Genomic DNA, 17,726 nt, shown 5'->3' on the forward strand with positions numbered 1-17,726 from the left:
AATCTGCAAATGCATGCAACTATGCAGTCTCACACTAGTAAAGGAGGAGTAAAATTCTTGAATTCTCTTAAATTGGAAAAAAATCAGACACTGTTAATTGTGTTGCATATTATGCAGGTGAATCATTCTATGAATGTAACACTGAGTCAGTTCCCTATAACACTGCAGGTTAAACTTTTAACATAGTAATGCAGTTAGCCTCCAAGTTCAGGACTGTCTAGATTTTAATGTAAATATCACAGCTAAAGCAGCATCCTTTGAGAGTACAGTTGTGGTAACTGAACTATCTTTTGCTTCTGGCTATAACTGGGTTGTAAAGAGACACTTGCCAAACCATCTTAAGGAATGAACCTTTCATACTTCCATAAAGGAATGTAATGGATGCTACTTGTATTCTCCCCATAATTCTAACCCTTTTCAGATGGGGACCCATTCTGACAATTCAGGAAGACTTGGTGACCCAAGGCAATTAAAAAACGGGGGAGGAGGGAGGGCAGAGCCACCTGGGGAGACACTTACTGACCCTTTTGAAATGCAATGGTGACCCATATTTGGGTCCCGACCCATAGATTGGGAAACCCTGATATAGAGAGATTATATAATTAAAATATAGAAACCTAAATGAAGATATGCATTCCAGAGGCTAGAAGCAGTGCTAAGGATGCACAGGTCTCTGGAGATCTGTCCCTAGGTCTTAAATAAGGTCAAGAATATATAACACAGGCAAAGGAAGAATATGAGAGCTTGCTAAATTTGCGTCCAGGAACTTCCATGTGTGTGCTTTAGATTGGAAAGTCAAGAAAAACACGCTGTCCAAAATACCTGTGGGGTGGCATGTGTATATTTTGATGGTGCTCAATGAAGTGCTGGTTAAGTACTGGCTTCCTTGCCAGAACAGCAGTCTAGCCTTCTGCTGCTATATATATTTTGCCCTCGTTAACTTCAGCAAGTTGCTACTTTGTAAAGCTTAAGAAGTGTGGAGCCAAGTGGAAATTAGCTCATCGATTGCATCATGGCTGAAGACTCTGTCATCATCTTTTTTTTTTTTTTTTTTTTTTTTTTTTTTTTTTTTTTTTTAAGAGGGAGGGAATATTTCTAAAATATATTTGCTGACAGAGTACCTCATGTTTTATATGAAGCAAGACTACTACTGTACATGTGCCGTATATCTCAGGGCATGAACAGGTTGGACTATCACTCATATGGCATAATCTGGGACTAAGGGAAAGGAGAGGTAATGATGAAGGATGATGGCAAGACATATCTGTAGCAATGATGGAACTTGTATCCAAATGGATACGGCATATCCATTTTTTTCTTAAATATTTGGGAGATGTCACTCACGGTTCCTTCCCTCCCACTGCAATTATTATAGAGTGTGGAGTCCTCTAAGTGAATGTGTGAAGAAATAATTAACTTTGTTTTGGTTTCTTGAAATTATGACAGGCCTTGTTTAAGGCTGGAGAGCTGAAATGGGGAACAGACGAAGAAAAGTTCATCACCATCTTGGGGACTCGCAGTGTCTCTCATCTAAGGAAAGGTAGGTGAAATGGTGCAACTAGAGCTGAAAACCGAGAATCTCAGCTGTGCCTAATACATGTTGGTTGCAGTGCACAAAGGAGGATCTATGAACAAACTGGTTCTGGCTCCCTGATCTTGGGAATGGTTCGGTGCCTTTGTGACTCCCTAGCTTTTACTCCACTTCTTAAGTGTAGGGTTGCCAGATACTTTCACAAAAAATACCGAACATGAGGAGACCCACAGTTGTTGAGGGGGGAAAAAAAAGCGGGGGAGGGGGAAACCCAGCCAAAAAAAAAAAGATGCAATGCACATTTAAATTCCCATGCTCCACGCTCCGCCACCCCTGCCAGATGCAGCAGAGGAAGATTGTCTCAAGCAGCCTTCCGTCCAAGAAAAACAGAAAATACCGGACATTTTACATGTCCGGAATTTTCTGGTTTTTTGTTTTGTTTTTTTTAAACGGACAGGCTGCAAATACTGGACTGTCTGGGCCAATACCGGACACCTAGCAACCCTACTTAAGTGATTTCTCTTTGTGTCCTCCAAGTGGTTTCCTCCTAGGCCATTTCTTCATTTACAAGCTTACAACAGCACAGCTGTTCCGATACAGCAATGGCACTGTAAGAGTGTTTGTGTAGGCACATTATGCTGATGGGAAAGAGCTCACTTGTTAATATAATAAAACCAGCTGAATGAGAAGCAGTAGCTATGTCCACAAGGGAGCATCTCCTGTTGCCGTATCGCTGTGCACATGAGTGCTTATATTGGCAAAAGTTATGTTACTTTGTGAAGGGTGTTTTCATACCCTGAGCGTCAAAACCTTTGCTGATATAAATGATGGTGTAGGCATGGTCTTAGAAAATAGCAGTGAAAACCTCTGGTTTGGAGGAAGGGTGTGATAGATCTGAGGAGAACAGCTGGACTGTGTGTTACTGGTTTCACCTGAAAAAGAGCATCAAAGTGTGTGGTGCTTATTTTCCCTAATGAATCATGTGACGGAGATCAGCCTTTTTATGGGATAAAGGGCTTTTTTAATGTATTTGTTTTCTCCCAGCCCCCACATGCTGTAGCTTCCCCTCCGACCCAGCATCTTCTGAGTATATTACATATGTTTTACCAAATTCTGGTACGAATTAAGATGGGGAAACACGTTTGAGTGGGGATGAATTAAGATGGGGAAACACACTTTGTAGCTCTTTTTCAGGTGAAACCAGTAACACACAGTCCAGCTGTCCTCCAGCTCAGCTCAGCTCTATCACACCTTTCCATGTTTGAGTGGAAGGTTTTACCTGATGATTCTTTTCTGTTCAAAGGATTTGCAAAATGATAGGAATTTTGTGAATGTCTTCTAACCTGAGACCAGTTCTTTTGTTTATATGGCATTCCAAATTATAATAAGCATTTTAAACATGTTTAATTTGAATGGTGCTCCGGTGGCACTTCTCGCATGCTTGAAATTAAGCCTGTGGGTATTAGGCAGAATACCGACCTTTTCAGAAGGCACCACAACATGAAGGGACATTTCCTGGCTGTTACTTACTTCACTTCTTGTTGTTTCTTACACCCTGGTCTATTTTCACTTTTTTTGTCTTGCGCTGTTACTTATGCTTTCTCTCTTTAGGGTGAGTCATCTCTAGAAACCAAAACAGCCCTTAGCTAGAAAGAGTAACAAAAAGCCTGTGTTAGATGTTGGGATTAAAAGAATTTTCTGTGAACCAGCCACTGAAGACCTTAGCCATTGGTTTACACAGCTATTTGTTCTATCCTTCACTTTGAGATAGGAGTCAGGATAATAACTAAATGTACCAGCCTGCACACGTTTGACACGTTGAATCTAAAAGGCAGAGTGGCTGGGTGAATATAATTTGTTTGCCATATTAAATCTGGGTTCTACTCCCATTTCTATGGATAACTTCTGAATTTGTGCAGTCTCCTTTGTTAATTTGTCTGTAAGGTAGTGGGGGCTTGATTGCCTTCAAACCTGGGCTCATTGCTGTAATGTGCATGGTTACATGTAGGCTTCCGGTGCATTCGGGAAGCTGCCTGTCTCCCCACCCCTCCATGGTACTGGCTCTGTTACAGAGGTAGCAGCACGGGGAGACAGGCAGAGCTGGTACACCTGGGAAGCTGGCTTTAAAGAGGGCTCCCCAAACACACCAGTTTATATGCAACCACTGACGTTTTTAGCAGTTCCAAGGTTACTTAAATATGTTTTAACATCCCTAATATAAGCAGTGGTTAGTAGAGATAAGACCAGAAGTCCTGAATTTCTAGCTTCCAGTTCAAACTGGGTGCTGGATTGAGGGGTAGGATGGGGAGGCTTTCTCATATCTGTGTAAAGTTGTCAGATTTGATGGTACAGCTTGATTGAGTTAAAATGCCGAATGTTCCACATAATCCCGCATAGATGAGAGCTTTGTTAGGTAGGTGAGGTATCTTATTTATTTAAGATGGTGTTAATGTTATTCTTGTTTAAATACACTACTTATGCCAGCCAGACTGCACTCATGGGCCTTGGGAGACTACAGAATATCCTCTTCCCTGAGGAATTGTACTGTATAATTAGTCTGCTAGGGAAAATATTCTAAAATAAGGCAGGGGAAGAGTGTCTGGAGAATGGGTTTGAGCAGTGGATAATATATTGTTCTTGGATGAAAATAGCATGCACTGAGGGACAGTGAGAGGAGAAGCAATGTTTCTGTACACATAATTAGTATGTACTTGTCCTTGGTGTTTCAGTTTTTGACAAATACATGACGATCTCTGGCTTTCAAATTGAAGAAACCATTGACCGTGAAACCTCTGGGGATCTGGAGAAGTTGCTTCTGGCAATTGGTAATTAAGTTTTACTCCTGCTACATTATTTATAGATTCTATAATGTGAGCTCTGAAAAGATGACTTGGCAGTTCCTTTTAAAGGGGTTGAGACAGTGCTGAGTAACCTGATCAACAATCTGAGTTAAGTTGACACCTGTATTATCAAGCCAGTGACCTGAATTCTAAAATCTCCAATAGTACAAGGGATGAAATTACTATTTATTGTTGCCATTCTGACTTACCTTGGAAATTCACCTGAAGTCTAATTTTATAATGCTATTTAAATAATCTAAGATGCAGGAATTCCAAAAAAGGTTTTATTTAGTTAGTCCCTGGCTAAAAAAAATGTTGTTTTCATTGTTGATTTTGAAGGGTGTAAAATGTATGCCCTCTTATGTAGTAACTCATTTGAAATCTTAATTTTTATTTAGTAAATAAGCTTTTCCTCTAGTTATCGTCTATTTGTGAATTAAGTGGATTCTGTTCAGCTATGTGACATGCAAAACACTGTTAACTAATATCTAATTGTGGGACCAAATTCTGTCTTCACTTGCTTGGGCTAGTTTGCAACTTGAGGGTTTTTTGCTTGCAGGCTCTGTATTGTTGATGAAATATGCTGCATTCTATCTTTTAGATCCTAAATAGGACTAGCAGTAGGTGTAAATTAATAGTTCTTGTTTGGGAATCAATGAGCCAGGACATAAACCCACGCAAATGAAGCAGGGAGGCATTGGGAAAGAGAGTGACAAAGTTTCTATCCCAGAATTTAAACTTGTATTTACTGTGTAATGTGAAAGTCAACATACTTACCTCCCTTCAGATTGTCATACGTGTTCAATAAAAACTGATTATTAATGGTTCATTTTCTCAGTGAAATGTGTCCGAAGTGTACCTGGTTATTTTGCCGAATCTCTCTTTTATGCTATGAAGGTAAGTACTTATTTTCCATGTGACCCTTTTTTCTCCTCCAAGCAACATCTCTCTCTCTCTCTCTCCCTCCCCTTTCCCCTCCCCTCTCATCCTTTGTACTCCTAAGAAAAGAAGAGAGGGACTAGCTTAAATTCATCCAAACTTTACAAAGCTGTGACTAATTTACATAAAATAGACAGTATGTTATGCACTGTAATCTTTAGTTTGGAAACACTACCATTGGAGATGGTCTGTATCCCAGCATGCCATGCTTCGTCTTACTCTGAGCCTTCTGCTGGCCTGAAAATGGAACAACTACTGGAAGCTGTAGTTCCTGCAGGTGACAGATATATTTTGAACATGAGGATGATCAAAGGCAATGTGGTAAATTCTGCAGATTGCAATGTGGATCTCTCTCTCTCTATTAAAAAAAAAAAAAAAAAAAAAAAAGACCATTTGTAGACACGTATCCCAACTCTATAAAGTAAAATTCTAGTGCCTCATTCAAATGACTTTTTGAATTGCATCCCATGTTTGAGAAGTAAAGAGAAGCTGCCAAAAATATTCTTAAACACCAATCTGATTTTACTGATTCTTTCATTCACTTGCTCCTTCCCCCCCACCTCATTTCTTCCCACTTTCCTACTTTTGCTAGATATGCATGCTCTTTTTTAGGCCTTGTCTTGGAGAAAAAGATGCATTAAGATATAGTGTGTTTATTAACATGAGCTAAAATGCTAGTGAAGACAATGGGCAGTTGGTAGTTTTCATTAGAGTTAGTAGAGTAATGACGAGACTCTCCATAAGTCTTTTTCTTTAATGAAGAAACATACCTTCTAAAATTTGTCTAAAGTGGGTTTAGCAAGAAGTAAAATGTTTTAATACAATGTTTGCATGAATAGTTTCTTGTAGGAAATCATGCGGTGATACCTGGATTTTTTTTTGAAAGTTCGGTTGTTCTACTGCTCTTAAAGAAAAGCCTTCTAAAATGTAAATGAGATGAAAATATAGGGTTCTATACAAATACAATGAGATTTTGAAGATATATTCTTCAAATCTGTGAAATTTAATAGAAAATCTTTCTATAGGAATATTGAACCACCATATATTAGATTTCTGTTGCAGGGATATAGTTCTTTCTAAAATTCTTCAGGCTGATTTTAAAAAAGACTATAGAAAGTTGGTAATTTTATATTTAACATCTGTAAAACGTGTAAGGAGACCATTTTCAAATAACGTCAGCAGAAAAATGGACTAATATATAATTAATAAATCTGTCATGATACCGTCACTCTTTTAGGGTTCAGTCCTATATGACACTAGAGCTGCTTGCAGATCTGGAAGAAGCAAAGGTGCTTTCTACTCCTTCTCCCTGGTTGAAAAGGGTTTTTTTTGGTTCCTAGCATAATTTGAGAGTGGGGTCAGGTCTGGCCACCATCTAACACATTCAGATGTGTAGCCTGAAAACCCACCACGTCACAACCAAACGTTAAAGGATTGACTGGATTAGCAGGGCGACGAGAGAGGGGAGTCCCCTTGAATCTTATTGAGGGATATTGATGGAACCACCTGTAGAAACTTGCATTGCCACTGCCTGTGTTGATCATTAGGAAGTTGAGACTTCAGGGCTGTCAACATGTCACCATTTGTCAGTGCTAAAATTCACTAAGGCTGTGTCCAGACACAAGGTTTTTTTCGAAAAAAGTAGCCTTTTTCGAAAAAAACTTCACCTGCATCTAGACTACAGCCGCGTTCTTTCGAAATTAAATCGAAAGAACGCAGCTTTTCTTTCGACGGCGGAAAACCTCATTTCACGAGGAAGGACGCGTTTTTCGAAAGTGCTCTTTCGAAAAAAGGCGTCCTTGAATGCAAACAGGGCTTTTTCGAAAGAGAGCATCCAGACTGCCTGGGTGCTTTCTTTCGAAAAAGCGGCTTGCTTTTTCGAAAGTACTGCTTGCAGTCTAGACGCTCTTTTTCGAAAGTATCTTTCGAAAAAGCCTCTTTCAAAAGAGGCTTGCAGTCTAGACGTAGGCCCAGGGTATATTTGCATGGCAAAAGCTGTGCACAGTCTAGCCTGTTCTAACTAGCTTGCATAACAGTAGCAGTGAAGACAGTGTAGTGCAGGCTTCTTTGCTGCTAGTACAAATCTGGTATGGGCACCGGGTACATGCTCAGCTCACTAGCATGCTCTGAAGCCTTTGTCTTAATTGCTATTTTTATGCATGCTAGCAGGGGTCAAGCTAGCTTAGTTAGGCTTGGCTTTACATAGGTTTTGTTGTGTAGACAGTAGGGATGTGAAATCCCGATTAATCAGTTAACGTTTAAACCTGTTAACCTAACATTTAACTGGTTAACTGACTAAGCAGAATCATTGGTGGGGGACTGTAGGGAGCTGGCTGGCGCAGGCCACGAGTAGGGGGCTGCTCACGGGGAATAGGTTAATCCAGTAAGCGTCATCCAGTAAGGGTTACCCGTTCACATCCCTAGTAGACATATCTCAAAACTTTTATTTTTTTTAGCAGAAAATTCCTGTCCAAACAGAGAATAGGCTTAGTTACTCTACATTTACCACAGTACCCATCATATGAGCAGTCAGATAATTTTGGAAAGGATTATGTCTGCCAATGACTCAGACTTGGCCATCAAGTCACATGCCTTGATTAGTCATCACTGTGCTTGTGCACCAACTTTCAGTGAAAGACTTTCAGTGGGGGATCACTCAGTATGACGCTGCTCCTGATTGTAGTATACAAATACCATATGGTTTGATATTTGGAGATGAATCACTTCTATTTGGGCACTTATGGCCTGAAGCTACAAATTGGTGAATGTGAAGTTGGAAGTTGTGAGCATCATCAAATTCATAGAAACTCTGGGCGCAGAGTTCATCCCATTGAAATGTGAAAGCCTTCTGCTATAGTCCAAAACATTTTGTACTGATAATAAGGTAGAAATGCAGTGGTTCTTTGAGGGCCAATATACATTCTCACTGTATGTTGAGTGTATCTACCAGTTATAACCACACTGCAGAGGACTCTCAGACTTTTACTAGATCAGAATATTTGCTCAGCGTAAATTGATTCTTTAAAATAATATTTAAATATCATTTCACATAGGGAGCTGGCACTGATGATGATACTTTGATCAGAATCATGGTTTCGAGGAGTGAAATTGATCTGCTGGACATTAGACATGAATTTAGAAAGAATTTTGCAAAATCTTTGCATCATATGATTCAGGTAAAATCTCTCCACTGGTAAAGAAATACTTGGGTGAGAATAGCATTTATATATGGTATAAGATTTCTTTAAAGCTTAGTATAACAAAACCTATGTTATCCGGCACACTCAGGAATTAGGGCGTTCTGGTTATCTAAAAATTCCGGTTATCTGAGGGTCCCATCAGTCTAGGAAAAACAATGGACAATAATTGTAAAACTCAAGTTTTTAATATTGGTAGTTTTGTATTGTGAGGAAGTTGGTCTCACATTTCTGTTTTGAGGTAAAGATGATTAGTCCTTCTTAAATTAAAAAATTAAGCCAATCATGGTAAACCAAGCCAGGCCTGTGTGCAATTGCCCCCTAGGGGGCAATGCTGGTTAAAGTTTTCTGGTTAACAGAGTGCCGGAGAACAAAGGTTTCACTGTAGTGTAGGTAAAATTGGAGAACAATATTGAATGAATCCATTTTTGTAAAGGACTTAAATGCTTGGAAGGGAGATATTTCCTAAAAAGGAGAACTTTAAATTTCCTTGTGCAGTAGTGGGGTAGATATATGTAAGAAGATGGCATATCTTTTTCCTTTCCTGCCTTTTTTTATACTTCTTTCCTGGTATGAGCACCTTTCTTTTCACTTTCCATGTCTTAGAGAAGCTATTAGCATAGAAGAGAATGGATTGGGATTGTTATCTTGTATATGATTCTGTTCCATTATTTTTCCCCGAATGGAGCTGGACTGCAATTACAATCTGATATCCCTTTACCATTCTGCCTTTGTCTCTGCAGTAAAACTTTCCTTTTGGCAATGATGTAATCAGTTAAGTGGGAAAAAAGGGAGTTGGTGAGACATCCAGATATTGCGGGATTTCCATGTATTGGTTTTAAAGTAAAAAGCTGTTAATATAACCCATAACTCTTTTTCATAGTACACTATTTGAAGAAGTATTCTTCAAATGATATTGTCTCCATTTTCAACTCTTACTCACACTTCTCTTTGTACACTACAGTCCTTGAGTTCTGCTCTGTCAAATTGCTTTTGAAATTATCAAGTGGAGCCAGCCTCCTGTTCTCTGGAGTCAGTAGCAAAACTTCCCTTTTCGTTGCCATGGGAGTAAATTTGGGCCCCTGCTAAGTTACGGGAAGGTCACCTCCAATATGTGAAAGGTTTTAATTTGTATTGTTTTGGAGTAGGATGGTTTTTCATTAATTTGTAAATGGAAGCAATGACTTTCTAACTTGCGGTAAGTGGCCCAACTCCATTATTTCTATTAGAAATCTTTTAGGAATTGTTATTCTTTAAATCAGTGATCTGGATCTTAACACATTAATCAGAGAATCAGCTTTTCATTCCTGAGCAAATAGTCATACAAATAGATTTTCTGTGGGTGGAGCTTAGTCATTTCTTGGAGTATTTCCTGGGCTTGACTTTAATTTTTTTAAATAGATTTTATGGTTGTGACTCACTGTGACTAACCCTTTGTTTCATACACAGAAAGATACATCTGGGGACTTTAGGAAAGCCCTCTTGCTCCTCTGCGGTGGAGATGATGAGTAACGCTGTCAGTAATATGAAGGATTCGGTCCTGCTCCCGCTTTGCAGCGCCTTAGCATGTCTAGCTATATTTTGTATGTTAGTATTTTATAGCTGCTTGGAGCCAGACTAGCATTGTAATGGTTAAAAATACTCAATGAACATCTTGTTACTGAAGTGATACACAGTTTCTGTTCCTACCAGCATCCAACTAGAAATCTGTCCGTCCCAACCTCCAGGAATTTATGAAGTATCTCTTATGACTATGCAAGTGTTAGCATCTTCATGGAAGAGAGGTTTTTGGCTTAATGCCTAAATCTTTTTAGATGTTTTGCTGAAGTAGAGAAAAACCCACACATTCCAAAAAGAACAGAGAGAATTTAATCTAGTCTTTTTTGTAACTTCACTTATGTTAACTCATTTTAATAGAAATATTAAGATAGCTTTAAAATTGTGAACTAAAGAGAATTATCCTTCATGTTTAATAATATATATGTGGTGCTATTGGAATGAATCTGTTCAACAACATGAGTTATCAATGGTAACCTAACGTACCAATAAACTATTTCCTCCCCAACACAATTGTATCTGTTTTGACAAGCAAAAATCTATTTGTTTTTCGGATTATGCATGGTAGTGGGGTCACTTAGCCAGAGTGTTATGTATTTTCATAATGCTCTGAGATGGAAAAGTAATCATGAGAGAGATGACTTCCAGATGGATGGATTGGTGTCAGAGGAGAGCTCTCTGCACCCTTTTTGGGTTTCTAAGTTGTTGTTTGACCCTGTAAACCAGGTACAAGATAGCAATGTTGTTGGAAAGAAGTACACTCAATAAGGTACAAGGTACTGCATGTAAAATTTCTTCAGTCCTTTATCTTTCTTTTCCTTGCAACAGAGTTATGCTCATACTGCCCGTCTATGCCCAAAGTGGATAACATGCCAAGACCACATAAATGTCCCTGAACGTGATTGCACCAAGACTCTTCAATCATGAATTTTTCACTTTTCTCCCATGGATCTCCCACAAATCTTTCCCCATTTTCATTCACCACCTGCAGGATGCAACTGACAGAGAAAATAGGTAGAGTAACACCGGTCTCTTTTGCAGCAAATTGTATAATGATTGGAGAGGGGTTTCCCCTTCTGAAATTCTGGGTACATATTAAAAAGGTTCCTCGCCTGAGACTAATAGGATCCCAGATCTTTCCTAATCCATTTATTCCCTTATTTTTTGGGGGGAAGAAAGTCCTTTAAAATTCTCATTTAATGTTCTACCTTTAAATTCAGTGCCATTAGCTTAGCATTTATGAGCCAGCCTGCAAATTAAACCAACATGGGGTATAAGCAGTTACGCAAGCAAAACAGATATCTGTGTCTAGCTTCCAAAAGATGTGTATACACAGCTGCTTAAAACTTAGGTCATAAACCAGTAAGTCACAACTGCAGAAACTTCACATTTTTTAGTAGTGCTTTTGAAATTGACTCTCAGTACTTCAGCTCTTTAAAAACAAAAGCTATTCAGTAAAATATGGACTTTAATCCATAACATTCAAACGTTATTTTAATGTAAATATAAACTTGAAGTCAAATCCATTGAAATACCTTTTTTCAAAATGCTTTATTTTTTCCAATATCTTTCTGTTTATCTTCCCTGCCTCTACTCCAGGGGTGTCCAAACTTTTTTCAAAGAGGGCCAGATTTGAAGAAGTGAACATGCGTGAAGGCCGTCCCCGCACTCTCAGCCCCAAGGTGGAGGGCCCGCGGGGTCGGAGGCGGGCGGAGAGCGCAGGGCACGCCGGCCTCACGGCGGCCCGGGGGCAGGGCGAACCCGCAGCCGAGCGGGGGAGCGGGACTGCGGATGTGCCTTACAGGGCAGGCTCTAGGACCGCAGAGGCCATGGGCGGCGGCGGCGGCAGCGCGGCCGGAAGCGGTGCGCTGGGTGCGCCAGTTCAAAAGAGCGCCGGGGAGCCAGGAGAGGGGGAGGAAGCGGGGGCCGTATTAAACCGGAACACGGGCCGCAATTGGCCCGCGGGCCGGACTTTGGACATGCCTGCTCTACTCAATTTTAAGAAATAGTTTTACTATATAATAACTATGAAAGTAGTTTGACTTGCTATCTCTAGTAGGCACTTGTGTTGTCCACAAATGAGGATAGGGAAGGATTATCTAGATTTTATAGATGAGGAACTGAGACACAAGTGACATGCCAAAAGTTACACAGCCAGTGGTAGAGCTTCATTATTGAATTCATATGTCACACAAGCCATTATAAAGTGCCTTAACCACAACTCCTCCTTTCCCCAGATGGTGATGCCAGACTGGGCAATGCAGAAATTACCTAATTATTCCATCAAATCTAGATGGGAAACATTATAGTTGCATGGTTTAAACACTTTCAATCAGGATGTATGCATATTTATGCTTGCATATTTGTATGCATTGCAATAGTTGATGAGAACCCAAGCATATATTAATACAGTAATAGAGTGCCTAGCTAGTGCTTGTGTAGTGCTTATAAACTTATTCTGTGTTTTGGAAAAGATAAATTATATACTTTTACACTCTTGGACATAGGGTATAGTTTTGTGTACTACGCGTATGCTAGAAACACCTTTGAAATTAATTTATACACAGGCTGGGCAATGGATGAAGTGGGGCTCTTAGAAGTTAGAGGAAGGTGTGCAGTATGTAGCTAAGCACAGCCTTCCTTAGTTGAAGGCCACAATTGTCTAAAAATATATGTACTTGAGCAACGGTTGGCTTTTCTGAAAAAAAAAAAATTATAATTTGCTCAATCACAATAAATGTTTACTGGAACACTCAGAGGCGCTTTTTAATGAGAGCTATTCTCTGCCATACTTCAGCCATCTACTCCAGCTGCTTCAGGGCTAGAGCTATCTTTTGTTTTCTATAAAATGTTACAAGGTAAAGTGGAGGTGTTTGTTCTCAGACTGCTCAGTCATTTTGCCTGACTTTGAAATGAAACAAGAAAGTTCTTGTGAACAGGGATTACGGCCGAGATAATTTTGGGAAGTTATGAATATCTTAAAATGGGTTTAGAATGGAAACACCCGATCTGTCAGGAGGGATGAAGACGCTTTGACTTTCCTGAGAGTGGCATCTGTTGATATTGGTGAATTGGCACTGTTTGTTACAGAACCTGACTGGTTCTTGGAGCAGCCCTCTTTGTGATTAAAATTACAAGGCAGAGAATTGTGATAAAATAAAATGAGAATTCTGAGTAACAGCTTTTCAAACTTAAATTCACTTACTCCACTGGTGTCCTATGTCACTGACTCTTTCATACTGTTACACTGTGGTGCATTCCCCTTCTGTGCCTGTACCACCGCTTTTTAAAAAACCATTTATTATGAGAAGTTCTAGAGCAGAGCTACTCAACTTTGGAAGCCCCGGAGGTCATAATCAGAGGGGTAGCCGTGTTAGTCTGAATCTGCAAAAGCGACGAGGAGTCCTGTGGCACCTTATAGACTAACTGAAGTGTAGGAGCATAAGCTTTCGTGGGCAAAGACCCACTTCGTCAGATGCATGTAGTGGAAATTTCCAGAGGCAGGAATAAATATGCAGGCCAGGGTCAGGCTGGAGATGACCAGGTGGATCCAATCAAGGAGGATGAGGCCCACTTCTAGCAGCTGATCTGGAGGTGTGAATTCCAAGAGAGCAGAAGCTGCTTTTGTAGTTAGCGAGCCATTTACAGTCTTTGTTTAATCCAGAGTTGATTGTGTCAAACTTAAAGATGAACTGTAGCTCAGCAGTTTCTCTTTGAAGTCTGGTCCTGAAGTTTTTTTGCTGCAGGATGGCTACTTTTAGATCTGCAATTGTGTGTCCAGGAAGATTGAAGTGGGTCTTTGCCCACGAAAGCTTATGCTCCTACATTCAGTTAGTCTATAAGGTGCCACAGGACTCCTCGTCGCTTTTGGAGGTCATAATGATACTCAAAGCACATGCTGAGGGCCTCAACTTAAGTGTGGTTGCTTCTATATGCAAATAGCTTCTTTCACACTGATGGGCATGAATACAAAGATTAAGGCAACACTACACAACATATAGGCCCATTTAAGTAATTTCTGCTGATATTAATAACATGCAATATTTACCTGATTTCTACCCATATGAGAGCACTTTTAATGAGCAATGACAGTCCAGTAGTTCAACTACTAAAACGCATATCAACAGAAGACCATTATATTGACTACTTTTTTGTCAAAATGTATTGAGCCCTGTGTAAACTCAAACTGCACTGCAGGCCACAAACAGGCATGTAGCCTGCGGGCCATGTGTTGAGTAGCCCTGTTCTAGAACATGCCTCGCTCATGGCCTGTTTATGCTGCCAGACCCTCCTTGTTGTTGGTGTTCTATGATAGGGCGGTAACGTGCCTGTCATGGGAGCCAATAACTTTCAAAGCACATTAGTTCACTTCCAGAGTCTTAGCCTACAATCCTACTGCAATAGCAGCCAAGATGTTGTGTGGCAGTGAGGAGACGTTTTTGGGGGGGTGATGTAAACAAACTCCAAGTGATATACCATTAGCAGTGTTGCCCTAGGGACGTGGACAAACAAATTAAAATGGCCAATGGTGGATATAAAATGGGGAGAAGGAGTCCCTACACAGAAGAAAGATCCGTCCTGAGAGCCATATCTAATCACTGGTAGATCTCTAGCCACAAATCAGGCATACACAATTTAGGGCCAAACCATGTATTTGAGTAAAATAGTGGAACAGATATACAGTTAACAGCAAGTTTCAACAAACCAACCCTCCCTAACCTGAAGAAAGGAGATAGAACAGTTCCCTAGATACATAAGGTATATACAAAGCCTGAGGCGATCGATGCCTGCGACCTTCAACCCTCGGGCTATTTGTAAGCCTCTGGGGAGGACAAGCAGGGAGATCCCACGGTAGTGAGTCCTCTGTGAAGAGACGACCCCGATATGGATCCTCGATCTGGAAAGGAATCCCCTCTGGACACAGTCTGATCCGTCCTTCGACAACACCGTCTGATCCAATAGGCGGGTAATCCAATGAAGATGATAGGAAAAAGAGAGTCCCGGTTCCAGTGACAAATGCAAACAGGAAAAGCCTTGTGGGTATTTACCACACAAGGGTAGCACAGTTCAAAAGTCCAGGCCTCTGATTACATAGATGGTATCCAAGCTTCAGGCAAACAATACAGAGGAGCAACAAAAGAGTAGATCCAAGGCTGGGGAATATCCAAGGACCTGAGCCCTTGATACCTCAGGGCTTTTATTGGCCCAGAGGCGGGAAGAGTATGCTAATGAACCTAGGTGTTGAGTGCAGCTTCCTAGGGGCTGTGTGCAGCGGTTTTGGTGCCGAGTGCATCTCTTTTGGTGCTGAGTGCACCAGATAGTAACGGGTGCACAGCCTGTTTGAGAGGGGTGCACAAGATAGTACCGTGTGCAAATTAACAGTTTGAGCGGGAAAACCTCCATCATGTGGAGAAAAGGAACTGTCTCTTTCAAAATGGAACCCACTGAACCAAACTATAATATAGCCCCCTGTTCTAGGGTAACAGCAGCATTAAGTAAGACAATACAGAACCTTGGGTTTTTATGAGGGCTCCATTTGAAAGATCCATCTTAGCAGCAGTCTGCATTGTATTGCCCATTTATCTCTGAAAGTGGAAGAGTGTGGGGTGACAAGTTGTGACTAGTTGAAGTTGTGCTAGCAAGTTACAGAGATCATAACAAATCGGATGCATGCAGACTTACATTTTATTTATTTTGGGTCTGCACAGCCTAAACTCAAAACTCCTGTCATCTGAAGAAGTGGGCTGTGTCCACGAAAGCTCATGATACCATCTATATGTTTTGTTAATCTATAAAGTGCTACCAGATCAGTTTTTGTTTTTTAAGTTTGTCCTGTACAGACTAACTCGGCTACCCCCTGAAGCTTTTAAATTAGGCAGTCTCAGTTACAGCTGGGACTTGGGAAGAAGGAAATGACTTACAAGCCATAGCAGATAATGGTTCTGGTATAACAGTCTTTCATTGGGCCTCATTTCCAGTGTTTGTTAAATAGGAATATTTTTAATACACAGAAGAAAATGTGAAGCAAAATAAGTATTTTAAATTCCTTTAAAAATTATATTGAGAACAAAGTCTGACCACTTAGACTTTGCTCCATGAATAGGAAATAAAATTGGTGGGAGGAGGGTTATTAAAGTGAGGCTGGCATTCTGGTATTTGGTTTATAGATGAGCCTTAAGGTGTGGTTTTCTTAAGGACCAAGGATGAAGCTATGAGGAATTCCTAATAACTGTACACAGCTAAAAACTTAAATACATTGTGAATAAAATATAAAATTAATCTCTTGGTAACAAAAAAACTATTTTCTGAGTCACTGGCTCATTAGTTTCACTTCTCATTTTTCTTATGTTTCCTGAAAATGTATCTCTTTGTAGTGCTATGAATTGGACAATTCTAGCTTGCACTGAGAAGGAAGTATCTTACAGCACAAGTAATCTAATTGAAATCGGTTGCTCTGGTCTCACTTTAATAGGCCACTTGCTGTAAAGGCGATAGAATCAAGTCTCTAATTTGTCAAGGGGCAATTGATTTTAAAAGAAATTTAAAAATCCAAGCTTTTCAGTCTGTGCCCCAGGGAGTCTCTTACAAATGTACCTGTCAACTGAAATCAGATGCTGCAGCATGCCCTGTTTTCATAATGTGATGTTACGCTTAGTACTCATTTGATTACAGCATGTGTGATTTTTACCTAGTTTATCCAGCCAGCTTCTCCATTGGTTTGTAATGAGGCATTAACAATGAATTCATTCTATTTGGTTTTCTAATAAATTCTTGTTTAAACTAAAGCTAGGAATCGATCTGTTAATGACTTGTGAGTTGCATATTGTAATTCCTCTGTGACCTAATTTAGCCTTTTAGAATAAATATTCCTACTGAGTTCTTTAACTCTGAACACCAAATGGAAATAGAATGAAATATTTGCTGTGTAGCTCAGAGATCATGCTAAGAACTAAGCAGGATTATGTGGAGGCACGTAGCAGTGGATAACAAGCCAGCATTGTTTGATATCAGTGCCCCTTGTAGCCCGTTATGACTACATAACAGCTGGAACTTTGGCTGGCTCTTATTTTCTGATTAAAGCATTGCACTAAAAAATGGATTCCAGAAAAAGCAACAAGAGAACAATCTAATGTAACCCTTACTTCCTTTCTCTTCTTTTAAATCTAGATACAAGTGCCTGGTATACTGCTGAATAACTAGGTTAAGAGACAAAGTGGATGAGTAAATACCTTTTATTAGACTAACATCTCTTCGGATGAGACAAGCTTTCCATCTTACCCAGGGCTCTCCAGATTCGGGAAAGATAATCACAGTGTTACAAAGAAATACAAGATGCAACAGATTGTTTAGCATAAGGACTCAACATCCTGTAAGATACCATTCAAGTGGGCAGTTAACACTGCTGCAGTCATAGGCCAAAGGAGAGTTAGTGAGCTGTAGATTGTTATAGTGAGTCATGAATGCAGTAAGGATGATTTTTACCCTCTGGTAAAGTTATGAATTAAACTCCCAGCCTTAGAACATAAGAATGGCCGTACTGGGTCAGACCAAAGGTCCATCTAGCCCAGTATCTTGTCTTCCAACTGTGGCCAATGCTAGACATCTGTATCTAGATTGCCTTCCAGCACCTTTACCCCCACATCCTTTCTTGCCCCCCAGTCC

At 40.1% G+C, this 17,726-nt stretch overlaps 1 protein-coding gene across 2 annotated transcripts in view; it reads left to right on the plus strand.

Moving 5' to 3' along the window:
- The window catches only part of ANXA5 (annexin A5), a 29,545-nt gene extending 18,968 nt beyond the window's left edge, over positions 1-10,577 (plus strand). For both annotated transcript variants that reach the window (XM_006125587.5, XM_006125588.5), the window contains 5 exons: positions 1,447-1,540; positions 4,261-4,356; positions 5,210-5,268; positions 8,364-8,486; positions 9,957-10,577. In XM_006125587.5, the coding sequence (XP_006125649.1) occupies positions 1,447-1,540; positions 4,261-4,356; positions 5,210-5,268; positions 8,364-8,486; positions 9,957-10,019 (435 nt within the window). In that variant the 3' untranslated portion in view covers positions 10,020-10,577. The remainder of the gene's footprint in view (positions 1-1,446; positions 1,541-4,260; positions 4,357-5,209; positions 5,269-8,363; positions 8,487-9,956) is intronic.
- Positions 10,578-17,726: the final 7,149 nt, after the last annotated feature.

Source organism: Pelodiscus sinensis, chromosome 4 (assembly GCF_052426305.1).
Source record: "Pelodiscus sinensis isolate ZL-2025 chromosome 4, ASM5242630v1, whole genome shotgun sequence".
Lineage (NCBI taxonomy): Eukaryota > Metazoa > Chordata > Testudines > Trionychidae > Pelodiscus > Pelodiscus sinensis.